Raw genomic sequence first — 13954 nt, forward strand, 5'->3', positions numbered from 1 at the left:
GGATGGGTGCGATGGGGTTCGGTAGCGGGGTTGGGGGGGGCAGGGGGGTCCTGCCCGAAGCCCCCCGGGCCCAAACCGGAGCCGGCTCTGGGCAAGGCCGAGCCAACGAGCGACGGCGGGTGCAAGTCTGGGATAACGGATTTCAGAAGGGGAAGCCGGGAGGAAGAGGAGGGAGCAGGGAAGGAAACTCCCCTGCAAACCCCAAGGGCGGGGAAGGACGGAAGGAGCGGGGGAGGTGCGCCGGAACAGGCTCCCCTGCAAAGCATGGAGGAGGCCCACGCGGGAGCAGATGCCCCCCCGCAGCCCGGGGAGGACGCCACGGGGGAGCAGGGGGCTGCGCCCCAAGCAGGCCGGGACTCGGGGAGCGGTGTGTTGCTGGGGGGCCGGCAGCCCGTGGGAGGAGGCGGTCGGAGGGGGAGTGTGTCCCGTGGGAGGGAGCCCACGCGGGAGCAGGGGAGGAGTGCGAGGAGTCCTCCCCCTGGGGAGGAAGGGGCGGCAGAGCCGAGGGGGGAGGGAGTGATCGCCCCCCCCATCCCCTGCCCCCTGCGCCGGGGGCAGGGAGGAGGGAGAGAACTGGGGAGAGGCCTTGCTGGAAGGGCTCCAGCAGCTGCTCAGCACGGGGCTGGGGGGCACTGGGCTGGGCTGGAGCTGCTGGAGCAGGGGGCTGCTCTTCCTCTGCCTTCAGAGCCCCGAAATGAGCCCCTTTGGTCTCCCCACAGGTGATGGGGCAGGCAAGGAGATAAAGGAGGAGGAGGAGAGGCAGCCCATGGAGGAGCAGAGGGTGGTGCTGGAAGGAGTCAAAGAGGAGCCCCAGAGCCCCAGGGTGGACGGGGACCAGGATGTCCCACGGCAGCCAGGGGAGACAAAAGGTAGGCGAGCGCGAAGAAGACCCCGAAGATGCTCTTTCAAAGGGACGTATGCTGAAGAACTTCAAGAAGACTCAACTCAACCAAGGAGTAGCTCCAGAGAGAAGGAGCACAAGTGCCTGAAGTGTGAGAAATTTTTCACCCGTGGGAGCAGCCTGACCCGTCACCTGCAGCTCCACACAGGAGAGAAGCCCTTCAAGTGCCAGGACTGTGGGAAGAGCTTCAGGGTTGAAGCATATCTTACGTCCCACCAGAAAACACACATGAAGGAGAAGCCCTTTCTCTGCACCACGTGTGGGAAACGTTTCTGCAGTAGCTCGTCCCTCAGGAAACATCAACGCATCCACACGGGAGGGAATCCCTTCTCCTGCTCACAGTCTGTGAGGACCTTCTGGACCTGGTCTGACCTCATATACTATCAGGAAACCCGCCACAAAGGTGAGTCACTGGCAGGAGCTGAACCCCCCATCACGCTGTGGTCAGCTATAAAATAGAGGGGAGGCAGTTTGGGAGTGGGGCTTGGTCAGATTTCAGTCATGAACAGGCTGGGCATCCATCCCTGCATGGCTGAGCGTAACTGATGGCCCCTTCCTGCCTCCTCAACTATTTTTACCTCCACCCACGGGTTTTCTCCCTTTTTCCCCTCTTTCCCCCTTCCCGGGTTCCCCCACGGGTGGGAGCAGCCAGCAGCCCCCCACTGCCCCATCCCGCCCTGAGCCATCTCCAGCCCTGGCCCTCCCGGGGGGTGGGGGGAGTTTGGGGGGGATGGAAGTGGGGAGGGAGGGGGGAGCTGGGCCAGAGTGAAGGAGGAGGAGGGATGGAGGAGGATCAGGAATGATCCACACACAAATGGCCATGGGCACCCGTGCACTTACACCCCATATATTTGCACACTTGTGCATCATTCCAGGGGTGCGGGCAGGGGCGGGCAGGTCCCGCAGTGCCCAGGCTGCTGCAGGGCTGCTGGGGGCAGGAGGGGCTGTGATCCCAGCGCCAGCACCCTCGCCTTGCAGAGGTTACCCCAATTCCCGACCCCCCCCCCACTGGGCTTGCTGTGGGGGGACTGGGCTGAGCGGCCTTTCTGTGTGTCGTGGTTTGAGCTCAGGGGGTCACTGAGCACCACGCAGCCGCTCACTTGTCCCTTCCCACCCAGCGATGAGAAGGGACAAATAAACCAGGGTTGGGATTCCAGATAGGACCAGGAGGGGCAAATCACCCATTATGGTCACAGGCAAAAAGCAGCTTGTTAAGGGAAGTGAAAAAGAGAATATAGATTTATTACAGACGCTAACAACACATAACAGAGTAGGACAGTGAGAAGCATTGCCACATCTTGAGAACACCTTCCCCCCACCCCTCCCTTCTTCCCGGGCTCAGCTCTGCTCCCGATATCTCTACCTCCTCCCCCAGGGGCACAGGGGCAGGGAATGGGGGGTGCAGGCAGTGCTGCCGCTTCTGCCATCTTTGGGGCAGGGAAACTTCTGGAACTTCTTCCTCTTCTCCCAGGAGACAGTCCTCCACGACTTTTCTCTGATGTGAGTCCCTCCCACGGGCTGCAGCGTTTCCCCAGCTGCTCCAGCCTGGGACACCCCCGCATGCTGCAATCCTCCTGACCCTGAACTACAAGATCAGGGCTGCTTTTTTCCACAAGGCCTTCTTTGGGCACAGTCACCTTGAACATCCATGCGACAAACACAGGCCATAAATCAGTGTCTGCTCCACCGTAGCTCTCCATTTGGTGGCAGGGGGGGGCCGCCCTGCCGTCTCCCCACAGGATACAGGGGGGTCTCTGCTCCGGCACACCTCCCCCCTCCTTTCTTCCTCCGTTCCCCCACTGACCTTGGGGTTCATGCAGCTGCCCCAACTCCTCCTCACAAGTCCGACTGCTCCTCACCACGTCCCTTCTTAAATACGTTATTGCAGAGGCGCAGCTGATGGGCTCAGTTTTCGTGCCGAGGTGGAGCTGACTTGGAGCTGGGGGAGCTTCGAGAAGCATCTCACAGGGGGCCGCCCCGATAGCCCCCTCCCCTGCCACCAAAAAAAAAACCCACCCAAAAACCACCCACCCCATCACTCACTCAAACCCAGGAGTTTGCGCCCCCCCCCACACCCTGCTGCCACCTGTACAGGGTGCTCAGCACCCCGAGCACGGTGCTGAGCACCCAGCCGGCTTGAGCCCTGTACTGTCGGTTTGCGTGTGGTGGGTGTTCTGACCTGGCCTGGGACCCCAGGGAGTCACAGAAGATTTGTGATCACCTCGGGTTAAATTAAGGTGGAACGACAACAGCTGACTGGTTCAAATGTTTTCCTAGCTGTAGAAACAGCTTAAACTTGGAAAAGGAGGGGAAGCAGTGCGGCCTCTTATTGGCAAATGCATGAGAAATTAAAGAAAGTAAAGAAAAGGGAGGCAGAGAAAAAGTCAGAGGATCTGGATCGCCAGCCCAGGGTCCAGTATTGTCTCAGCTCGGGTAATCTTGGATGGTGGGGGCAGGCCCAGCAACATTCTCTGTCACCTTATAAGTTCATCTTATCGGCTGATTTGCATACTGAACAAAGAGACAGGTATTCCATGATCTCACTTCCCTGTGAGGCAAGGGAGTTGGGTTCTGGGTGTGCACTGAGGGAGGATGGAGCACATGAACCCTTTTGTCCAGTTGAGTCAGTGGTCGACATCCCCCTTATCACCTTTACTTTTTCCTCAGTTTTTCTTTGCTGGGCAGTTTTCCAGCCTTTATTTCTTCTGGTGCCGGCTGTTTGTCTCACGTCGGATTCTTTTAGCCCTTTTTCAGGGGTACAGCTGTAAATTAAAGTGTAGGCATTAACCTGAACATGCGGTTTCGGGGCTGGGCTCCAGTGGTGGCCCTTGTGAGAAGCTGCTTGAAGACCCAGGCTCCAAGTCAGATCTGCCTCTGGCCAAGGCTGAGACAATGCGTGATGGTGGCCTCACCTACGAAATAACAGAGTTATGAGGGGGGAACCCGGGAGGAAGAGGACGGAAAAACCTCTGTAAAGAGCGAGGGTTGGGAAGAATGGAAGGAGAGGGGGAGATGCACCAGAACGGAGAGCCCATGCAAAGAAAGGAGGTCACGGGGGAGCAAATGCATCCTGCAGCCCTCGGAGGACTCCACAGGGGAGCAGGGGGCTCCACGTGAAGAAGGCCGGGACTCTGCGGGCAGCGCGGGCAGGAGTGGTGAGCTGCTGGGGGGGGTCTGTGCGTCGGTCACGGCAGTTGGTCCTGTCTCGGTTATTCCATCTCTCCCTCAAGTATTTCTGTCCCCAGTGCCTGGTTCTGGGGGGACTGGTGTGAGCGGGTTTGGGGTCATGTGCAGGAGTCAGCCTGGGGGTGGCGGCACCCCTGCTCTGTGGTGTCAGGTGCTGGAGCCATCTGGGATCCCAGTGCGGCCACTGGCGAGGGTGGAGGCCTTGCTGGAAGGGCTCCAGCAGCTGCTCAGCACGGGGCTGGGGGGCACTGGGCTGGGCTGGAGCTGCTGAAGCAGGGGGCTGCTCTTCCTCTGCCTTCAGAGCCCCGAAATGAGCCCCTTTGGTCTCCCCACAGGTGATGGGGCAGGCAAGGAGAAGGAGGAGCAGAGGGTGGTGCTGGAAGGAGCCGGAGAGGAGCCCCAGAGCCCCAAGGTGGACGGGGACCAGGATGTCCCACGGCAGCCAGGGGAGACGCAAGGTAGCCAAGAGCCAAGAGGAACCCAAAGATGCTCTTTGGAAGGGACGGGCGCTGAAGCCCATCAGGAAGAGTCAACCCAACCAAGGAGAGGATCCAGAGGGAAGGTCTGCAAGTGTCCAGAATGTGGGAAGGGCTTTGGCTGTATAAGAAACCTGAACCGTCACTGGCGGATCCACACAGGAGAGAAGCCCTACAAGTGCTTTGATTGTGGGAAGAGCTTCAGGTATAAACTGAAACTCCTCATTCACCGGCAGAGACACACCAATGAGAAGCCCTTTGTCTGCACCACGTGTGGAAAAAGTTTCTCCTTTAGCTGGTACCTTATCAAACATCAAAATGTCCACACGGAAGGGAGACCGTACGCCTGCTCGCACTGCGGGAAGACCTTCAGACATAGTTACAGCGTCAAGAGGCATCGGAGACTCCACCACGGTGGTAAGTCCTTGGAGGGCCTCAAACACATATGATGACGTGCTCAGCAAAAAAATATAGAGGAAGGCATTTGTAGGTGGGCTTGGCCTGATTTTTTCAGAAACTGGCTGGGCATACATCTCCCACTCTGTGGAGGTGAGTGATGGACCCTTCCTGCCTCCTCCTGCCCAACTTCTTCTACCCCCATGCACAAGTTTTCTTGCTTTTCCTCCTCTCTCCCCTTCCTGGGTTCCCCCACAGCGGGTGGGAGCAGCCAGCAGCCCCCCACTGCCCCATCCCGCCCTGAGCCATCTCCAGCCCTGGCCGTCCCGGGGGGTGGGGGGACTCTGGGGGGAATGGAAGTGGGGACCAAGGTTGGCCACTGATCCAAGATGAAGGACAAGGAAGAATGGAGGAGGAGGATGATGGAAGATACAGACACTCGGATCCATGGGCACCTATGCACTTGCACCCCAACATCTTTACACTCTTGTACAGCCAGGGGTGCAGGGGGGGTGCAGGGGGGGGTGGGCAGGGGCTGGCAGGTCCCGCAGGGCCCAGGCTGCTGCAGGGCTGCTGGGGGCAGGAGGGGCTGTGATCCCAGCGCCAGCACCCTCGGTGCCCAAGTCACAGGGGGGGTGGACCCCAAATCTGGTCCCCCTAATCCTTGTCTGGGTCCCCTGGACCTTCGGTTTGATTTTCTCCTGCCCAGCCCTGAGGGGGACGGGGCAAGCGAGCGGCTGCGTGGTGCTCGGGTGCCCTCTGGGCTCAAACCACGACACAGCAGTAACAGGCAAGGCTACTGGAGCCATCTGGGATCCCAGTGCGGCTACTGGTGAGGGTGGAGGCCTTGCTGGAAGGGCTCCAGCAGCTGCTCAGCACGGGGCTGGGGGGCACTGGGCTGGGCTGGAGCTGCTGGAGCAGGGGGCTGCTCTTCCTCTGCCTTCAGAGCCCCGAAATGAGCCCCTTTGGTCTCCCCACAGGTGATGGGACAGACAAGGAGAAGGAGGAGCAGAGGGTGGTGCTGGAAGGAGCCGGAGAGGAGCCCCAGAGCCCCAGGGTGGAGATGGACCAGGATGTCCCCCGGCAGCCAGGGGAGATGCAAGGTAGCCAAGAGCCAAGAGGAACCCAAAACTCTTCTTCCCACGGGACGTGTGCTGAAGATCTTCAAAAGCACGGAACCCAAACAAGCAGTATCTCCAGAGGGAAGGTCTATAAGTGTCTGGAGTGTGGGAAGGTCTTCAACTGGTGGAGCTGCCTCATCCGTCACCGGCGGATCCACACGGGAGAGAAGCCCTTCAAGTGCTTTGATTGTGGGAAGAGCTTTCGGGATGCTGGGAATCTTATGTCTCACTGGAAGACACACACCAAGGAGAAGCCCTTTCTATGCACAACATGTGGGAAATGCTTCTCATTTAGCTCACGCCTCCTCATTCACCAAATATCCCACACAGAAGAGAGACCGTACGCCTGCTCGTACTGCAAGAAGACCTTCCGGCATATTTACCACCTCAGGAGGCATCAGCAAACCGTCCGCTGTGGTGAGTCCTCATGTGCGGCGTAACGTCATAGCACGTTGTGCTCAGCAATAAAATGGAGAGGTGAGGAATCAGGGGTGGCAGTTGTCCAGATTTTGGTCATGAACTGTCTGGACATCCATCTCCCAATAGGAGTGGGTGAGTGATGGCCTTTGCATGTCTCCTGTCTGTTTTCTCCTGCCCCACTATTTTTACCTCCACCCACGGGTTTTCTCCCTTTTTTCCCCTCTTTCCCCCTTCCCGGGTTCCCCCACAGCGGGTGGGAGCAGCCAGCAGCCCCCCACTGCCCCATCCCGCCCTGAGCCATCTCCAGCCCTGGCCCTCCCGGGGGGCGGGGGGAGTTCATGGAGGAGATGAAAGCGGGGACACAGTAGGAACTACTCCTGAGTGATGCAGCAAGAATAAGGCAGCATGAGGGGGAGATATGTGGATGGAGCAGGAGCTGAAGGAGGGGACACACATACAGACACCAAGTCACCCTAAATCTGGCACCACCCATCCTTGTCTGGGTCCCCTGGACCTTCGATTTGATTTTCTCCTGCCCAGCCCTGAGGGGGACGGGGCGAGCGAGCGGCTGCGTGGTGCTCAGGTGCCCTCTGGGCTCAAACCACGACACAGCAGTAACAGGCAAGGCTACTGGAGCCATCTGGGATCCCAGTGCGGCTACTGGTGAGGGTGGAGGCCTTGCTGGAAGGGCTCCAGCAGCTGCTCAGCACGGGGCTGGGGGGCACTGGGCTGGGCTGGAGCTGCTGGAGCAGGGGGCTGCTCTTCCTCTGCCTTCAGAGCCCCGAAATGAGCCCCTTTGGTCTCCCCACAGGTGATGGGGCAGGCAAGGAGAAGGAGGAGCAGAGGGTGGTGCTGGAAGGAGTCAAAGAGGAACCCCAGAGCCCCAGGGTGGACGGGGACCAGGGTGTCCCACGGCAGCCAGGGGAGATGCAAGGTAGCCAAGAGTCAAGAAGACCCCGAAAATGCTCTTTCAAAGGGACGTATGGTGAGGAACTTCAAGAAGATGCAACCCAACAAAGGCGTAGCTCCAGAGGGAAGGTCTACAAGTGTGTGGACTGTGGGAAGAGCTTCGCCTGGAGGAACAGCATGAGACGTCATCGACAGATCCATACGGGAGAGAAGCCCTTCAAGTGCCGTATTTGTGGGAAGAGCTTCATGGAGAGTGCAACCCTCCTGTGTCACTGGAGGACCCACACCAAGGAGAAGCCCTTTCTCTGCACCACGTGTGGGAAACGGTTCGCCTGGCGCTCGGGCCTCACCATCCACCAGCGTATCCACACGGGACAGAGGCCCTACCCCTGCTCGCACTGTGGGAAGACCTTCCGGCAGACTTACCACCTCAGGAGGCATCAGGAAACCCTCCACAGTGGTGAGTCCTCAGGAGGAGCTTAGTGTGGGATGTCTCCAGTCCCTTCTGGGGCTGTGGGCTGGGATGGGCTGGCGAAGCACATGGTGGGGCTGTGCTGGGACTCCTGCTCCCAGCCTGGCAGCAGCGATGGGGTGGGAGATGTCCCTGGGGATGGGTTTGCTCTGTCCCCGGGTTGGGTTGAACTGTCGGTGGGGATAGTCCTGCTCTGAGCAGGAGGTTGGACTGGAGACCTCCAGGGACTGGAGCTGCACTGGAGGAAACTCCTCGATGCAGGGGGGTTCACGAGTCAGACTTGGGGATAGCAAATGGTCTCCAAGCACATTTTCCAGGGCCGTTCGAGGACACGGAGGCCTCTGTGCACCCCTCCTCCAGCACTGCAAATCCCCTCCTGGGCCTTCCCACCTTGAATAACCCCAGCAGATACTTGGGTTTCCCCTCCCTCCTTGGCTGTGGAGGTCCTGCTGGTGCAATGGCTTTGTCTTTCTCGAGCAGGCGCTGAGCACCCACGCGGAGCCAGGACAACCACCCCGGGTGCTGGAGGAGAAGTTGGGGAGGAAGGAGGAGCCGACACTGACGGGGCAAAGGGGTGGCAGGAAGAGAACCCATGCAGCCACGAGCAAGCTGGAGTCCAAATAAAAGTGGAGGACCCATAAATGCCCTGAGAGTGGGAAGAACTTCAGTGACTTCTCTAACCTCATCTCCCACCACAGGATCCATAATGGAGAGAGACTTTGCAAGTGCCCAGAGTTTGGGTAGTGCTTCACCCAGAAGGTGGAAGCAAAAATCCAGCCAGGACCCTGCAACAAAAATCAGGCATAGGGGGTGCTCCTTTTGTTACGCAGGTGCCCACATCCGTGTGTGTTCACACCTATCAAGGGTGTGTATATATCCCCTTATAGGAAATGGAAGAAATACCTCTCTTTTTTTGAAGTTTCTATCAAATACATGGGGTGTTCCTCATAATGTCCTTCCACTTCGTGTCCCGTTCATTGAACAGTGAAAATTTCTGGGGGTTGCACAAGGGATTGGGATGGGGGGAACTCAACCAGGCGGATGACCTGACCCAAGCAAAGAGACATTCCTGGCTGTATTGAGTGTTGCTCCACGACAAAATGGAGAGGAGGGGGCCAGGGGTGGGGGTTGGCCAGATATCGGTGAGTGATGGCCTTTGCAGCTCTTCTCCTCCTGTCTCCTGCTAATAAACTCTTTTTACTTCTTTTTACAAGCTCCCAGGTTTGTCCCTCAAGCCGAGTCGTTTCTGCGCTGGGCCAGACGCCGACATCCCCCCCGAGCAGAGGGATCTATTTATTCCTTGTTTACACATTTATACACTTTATTTATACCCTTTCTACCCCTCGGCCCACCCGAACACACCGGTGCTGGAGTGAGCAGGGCCATGTTCTGGTCGCTCTGTCCCTCTCCGGGTACCAACGGGCCTCGTCTCGATGGAAAGTCCCAGCGGCTTTTAGTTCTCCTGCGCCAGCACGAAGGGCGAGGGGGGGCCCGTCCTCCTGCTCCTCACTCGACTCGGCCGGTGGGGTCTGTCCCGCCCACTGACGCCGGTTTTTGCTCCGTGTCCCCTCTCCGAGGACCGTCCGGCCTCCGGGGCCTGTTGGGCCGGCTGTTCCCCGGTTTTTGCTCCGTGTCCCCTCTCCCAGGACCGTCCGGCCTCCGGGGCCTGTTGGGCCGGCTGTTCCCCGGTTTTTGCTCCGTGTCCCCTCTCCCAGGACCGTCCGGCCTCCGGGGCCTGTTGGACCGGCTGTTCCCCCGGTTTTTGCTCCGTGTCCCCCTCTCCCAGGACCGTCCGGCCTCCGGGGCCTGTTTGGCCGGCTGTTCCCCCGGTTTTTGCTCCGTGTCCCCCTGTCCCAGGACCGTCCGGCCTCCGGGGCCTGTTGGGCCGGCTGTTCCCCGGTTTTTGCTCCGTGTCCCCCTGTCCCAGGACCGTCCGGCCTCCGGGGCCTGTTGGGCCGGCTGTTCCCCTCCCGCCTGGCTCTCCGCTCCTCCCCAAGGGTCAGTCGGCAGCAAAGGCCCGGCCTCGCCTCAGGCTCCCACAGCCGGGCTGGGGGTTACTGGTCCCGGTGCTAATGGGGAACACTCCTGCCAGCAGCGCGATGCTGCACCCCCACACACAAAGAGAACCCCCCGCCTTAGTGGGCACCCTCGTGCTCGCCCCCCCCAACCCCCCGGCCTTGCCGGGCGCAGGGGAGCGCAGGCTGAGACCCAGAGCCCCAGACACCCCCCGGACCCCTCCCCAGCTCCTCGCACGCCTGAGCGGAGCGGGCTGGGAGCAGGGGGGTTTTGGGGGGGTACAAGGGCGGTGCAGGGGCGTGGGGGGGTGCAGGGGTTGAGGTAGGGGGGTGCAGGGGGCTGTAGGGAGGTGAAGGGGGGGTGCACGGTGGTTGCGGGGGGGTGCAGGGGGGTCCTGCCCGAAGCCCCCCGGGCCCAAACCGGAGCCGGCTCTGGGCAAGGCCGAGCCAACGAGCGACGGCGGGTGCAAGTCTGGGATAACGGATTTCAGAAGGGGAAGCCGGGAGGAAGAGGAGGGAGCAGGGAAGGAAACTCCCCTGCAAACCCCAAGGGCGGGGAAGGACGGAAGGAGCGGGGGAGGTGCGCCGGAACAGGCTCCCCTGCAAAGCATGGAGGAGGCCCACGCGGGAGCAGATGCCCCCCCGCAGCCCGGGGAGGACGCCACGGGGGAGCAGGGGGCTGCGCCCCAAGCAGGCCGGGACTCTGGGAGCGGTGTGTTGCTGGGGGGCCGGCAGCCCGTGGGAGGAGGCGGTCGGAGGGGGAGTGTGTCCCGTGGGAGGGAGCCCACGCGGGAGCAGGGGAGGAGTGCGAGGAGTCCTCCCCCTGGGGAGGAAGGGGCGGCAGAGCCGAGGGGGGAGGGAGTGATCGCCCCCCCCATCCCCTGCCCCCTGCGCCGGGGGCGGGGAGGAGGGAGAGAACTGGGGAGAGGCCTTGCTGGAAGGGCTCCAGCAGCTGCTCAGCACGGGGCTGGGGGGCACTGGGCTGGGCTGGAGCTGCTGGAGCAGGGGGCTGCTCTTCCTCTGCCTTCAGAGCCCCGAAATGAGCCCCTTTGGTCTCCCCACAGGTGATGGGGCAGGCAAGGAGATAAAGGAGGAGGAGGAGAGGCAGCCCATGGAGGAGCAGAGGGTGGTGCTGGAAGGAGTCAAAGAGGAGCCCCAGAGCCCCAGGGTGGAGATGGACCAGGATGTCCCACAGCTGCCAGGGGAGACGCAAGGTAGCCAAGAGCCAAGAGGAACCCAAAGATGCTCTTTCAAAGAGGAGCCCCAGAGCCCCAGGGTGGAGATGGACCAGGATGTCCCCCGGCAGCCAGGGGAGAGAAAAGGTAGGCGAGCGCGAAGAAGACCCCGAAAATGCTCTTTCAAAGGCTCATACGCTTCATACCTTCAAGAAGACTCAACCCAACCAAGGAGTAGCTCCAGAAAGAAGGAACACAAGTGCCTGGTGTGTGGGAGGGTCTTCAACTGGCAGTGCAGGCTGACGACTCACCAACGGATCCACAGGCTGGACAATCCCTTCAAGTGTGAGTATTGCTGGAAGACCTTCAAGGATGAAATCACACTCCGGCGTCACCAGCGGACACACACCAGGGAGAAGCCCTTTCTCTGCACCACGTGTGGGAAACACTTCAGCTTTCGCTCGTGCTTCATCGCCCACCAACTCATGCACACCGGAGAGAGACCGTACGCCTGCTCACAGTGTGGGAAGAGATTCCAGTTTAATTACCACCGTAAGAGGCATCAGAAAGCGTTGCACGGTGGTGAGTCCCCAGGGGGCCTTAACCAAGTATTGTGTCATGCTCAGGAATAAATTGGAGAGGAGGGGGTTTGGGGGCAGGGTTTGGCCAGATTTTGTTCAGGAACTGTGGGTGCGTCCATCTCCCCATTGACTGGGGTGAGCCTTTGCATGTCTTCTGTTTGTCTCCTCCTGCCCAACACTTTTTCTCTGCATCCACAGGTTTTCTTGGTCTTCCTCTTCTTTCCCCCTAACCCAGGTTCCCCCACGGCGGGTGGGAGCAGCCAGCAGCCCCCCACTGCCCCATCCCGCCCTGAGCCATCTCCAGCCCTGGCCCTCCCGGGGGGTGGGGGGAGTTTGGGGGAGACGGAGGTGTGGAGGGAGGGGGGGAGCTGGGCCAGTGTTTAAATGGAGGGTGAGGTGTGGAGGGTGCAGACAAAGAGGGGAAAGAAAGTGTCGCACACACAAACTCACGCACATCCCCCAGACACTTGCACACCCTTCCTCTTGCACACTTTTGCAAATCAAAAAGACGTCACACCCACGCCCAGGCAGCCCCCGATGCCTTCAGCCACAAAGAGAGCCATGGGCACCCGTGCACCTGCACCCCGTCCCCTTGCACACGTGTGCACTATGGGGGGGGGTGGGCAGGGGCTGGCAGGTCCCGCAGTGCCCAGGCTGCTGCAGGGCTGCTGGGGGCAGGAGGGGCTGTGATCCCAGTGCCATCACCCTCGGTGCCCAAGTCACAGGGGGGGTGGACCCCAAATCTGGTCCCCCCCATCCTTGTCTGGGTCCCCTGAACCTTCGATTTGATTTTCTCCTGCCCAGCCCTGAGGGGGACGGGGCAAGCGAGCGGCTGCGTGGTGCTCGGGTGCCCTCTGGGCTCAAACCACGACACAGCAGTAACAGGCAAGGCTACTGGAGCCATCTGGGATCCCAGTGCGGCTACTGGCGAGGGTGGAGGCCTTGCTGGAAGGGCTCCAGCAGCTGCTCAGCACGGGGCTGGGGGGCACTGGGCTGGGCTGGAGCTGCTGGAGCAGGGGGCTGCTCTTCCTCTGCCTTCAGAGCCCCGAAATGAGCCCCTTTGGTCTCCCCACAGGTGATGGGACAGACAAGGAGAAGGAGGAGCAGAGGGTGGTGCTGGAAGGAGCCAGAGAGGAGCCCCAGAGCCCCAAGGTGGACGGGGACCAGGATGTCCCACGGCTGCCAGGGCAGACGCGAGGTACCCAAGAGCCAAGAGGAACCCGAAAATGCTCTTTCAAAGGGACGTATGCTGAAGAACTTCAAGAAGACTCAACCCAACCAAGGAGTAGCTCCGGAGAGAAGGAGCACAAGTGCCCGGAATGTGGGAAATTTTTTACCTGTGCGAGAAACCTGAACCGTCACCTGCGCCTCCACACAGGAGAGAAGCCCTTCAAGTGCCAGGACTGTGGGAAGAGCTTCAGGGATAGTACAAATCTTATATCCCACCAGAACACACACATGAAGGAGAAGCCCTTTCTCTGCACCACATGTGGGAAACGCGTCTCCAGTAGGTCATGCCTCATCAAACACCAACGCATCCACATGAGAAAGAAACAGTTCTCCTGCTCACAGTGTGTGAGGACCTTCTCGAGAAGATCTGACCTGCTGTATCATCAACAAGCCCACCACAATGGTGAGTCACTGGCAGGAGCTGAACCCCCCATCACGCTGTGGTCAGCTATAAAATAGAGGGGAGGCAGTTTGGGAGTGGGGCTTGGTCAGATTTCAGTCATGAACAGGCTGGGCATCCATCCCTGCATGGCTGAGTGTAACTGATGGCCCCTTTCTGCCTCCTCAACTATTTTTACCTCCACCCACGGGTTTTCTCCCTTTTTTCTCCTCTTTCCCCCTTCCCGGGTTCCCCCACGGCGGGTGGGAGCAGCCAGCAGCCCCCCACTGCCCCATCCCACCCTGAGCCATCTCCAGCCCTGGCCCTCCCGGGGGGTGGGGGGAGTTTGGGGGGGATGGAAGTGGGGAGGGAGGGGGGAGCTGGGCCAGGGTGGAGGAGGAGGAGGGATGGAGGAGGATCAGGAGGATACACACACTCCGAGCCGTGGGCAGCCGTGCACTTGCACCCCCATCTCTTTACACACTTGTGCACCGCAGGCAGGGGCTGGCAGCTCCCACAGCTGATAAGGATGCCCGGCTGGAGCGGGGGCTGTGCGTGCGCAGGAGGTGATGAGCAGGGAAGGGGGGCAGGAGGAGGAAAGGGTGTAAAAGGGTCTGGCGGCGTAGTACAAGGGGGTGGGTCTGTGCGTCGGTCACGGCAGTTGGTCCTGTCTCGGTTATTCCATCTCTCCCT

The 13954-nt window shown here is 60.4% G+C and overlaps 1 protein-coding gene across 1 annotated transcript in view; it reads left to right on the forward strand.

The window, feature by feature from the left end:
* The first annotated feature begins 264 nt into the window (after window positions 1–264).
* Window positions 265–13954, forward strand: part of LOC104364205 — a 39057-nt gene continuing 25367 nt past the window's right edge. Inside the window, exons 1-10 of the mRNA XM_042794007.1 lie at window positions 265–367; window positions 720–1304; window positions 4423–4980; window positions 5940–6497; window positions 7312–7869; window positions 8362–8507; window positions 9096–9102; window positions 10285–10608; window positions 10961–11653; window positions 12728–13285. Of these exons, the coding sequence (XP_042649941.1) occupies window positions 265–367; window positions 720–1304; window positions 4423–4980; window positions 5940–6497; window positions 7312–7869; window positions 8362–8507; window positions 9096–9102; window positions 10285–10608; window positions 10961–11653; window positions 12728–13285 (4090 nt within the window). The remainder of the gene's footprint in view (window positions 368–719; window positions 1305–4422; window positions 4981–5939; window positions 6498–7311; window positions 7870–8361; window positions 8508–9095; window positions 9103–10284; window positions 10609–10960; window positions 11654–12727; window positions 13286–13954) is intronic.

The sequence above is a fragment of the Tyto alba genome, unplaced genomic scaffold, assembly GCF_018691265.1.
Source record: "Tyto alba isolate M040663 unplaced genomic scaffold, T.alba_DEE_v4.0 Super-Scaffold_200000178, whole genome shotgun sequence".
NCBI classification, from domain to species: Eukaryota; Metazoa; Chordata; class Aves; order Strigiformes; family Tytonidae; genus Tyto; species Tyto alba.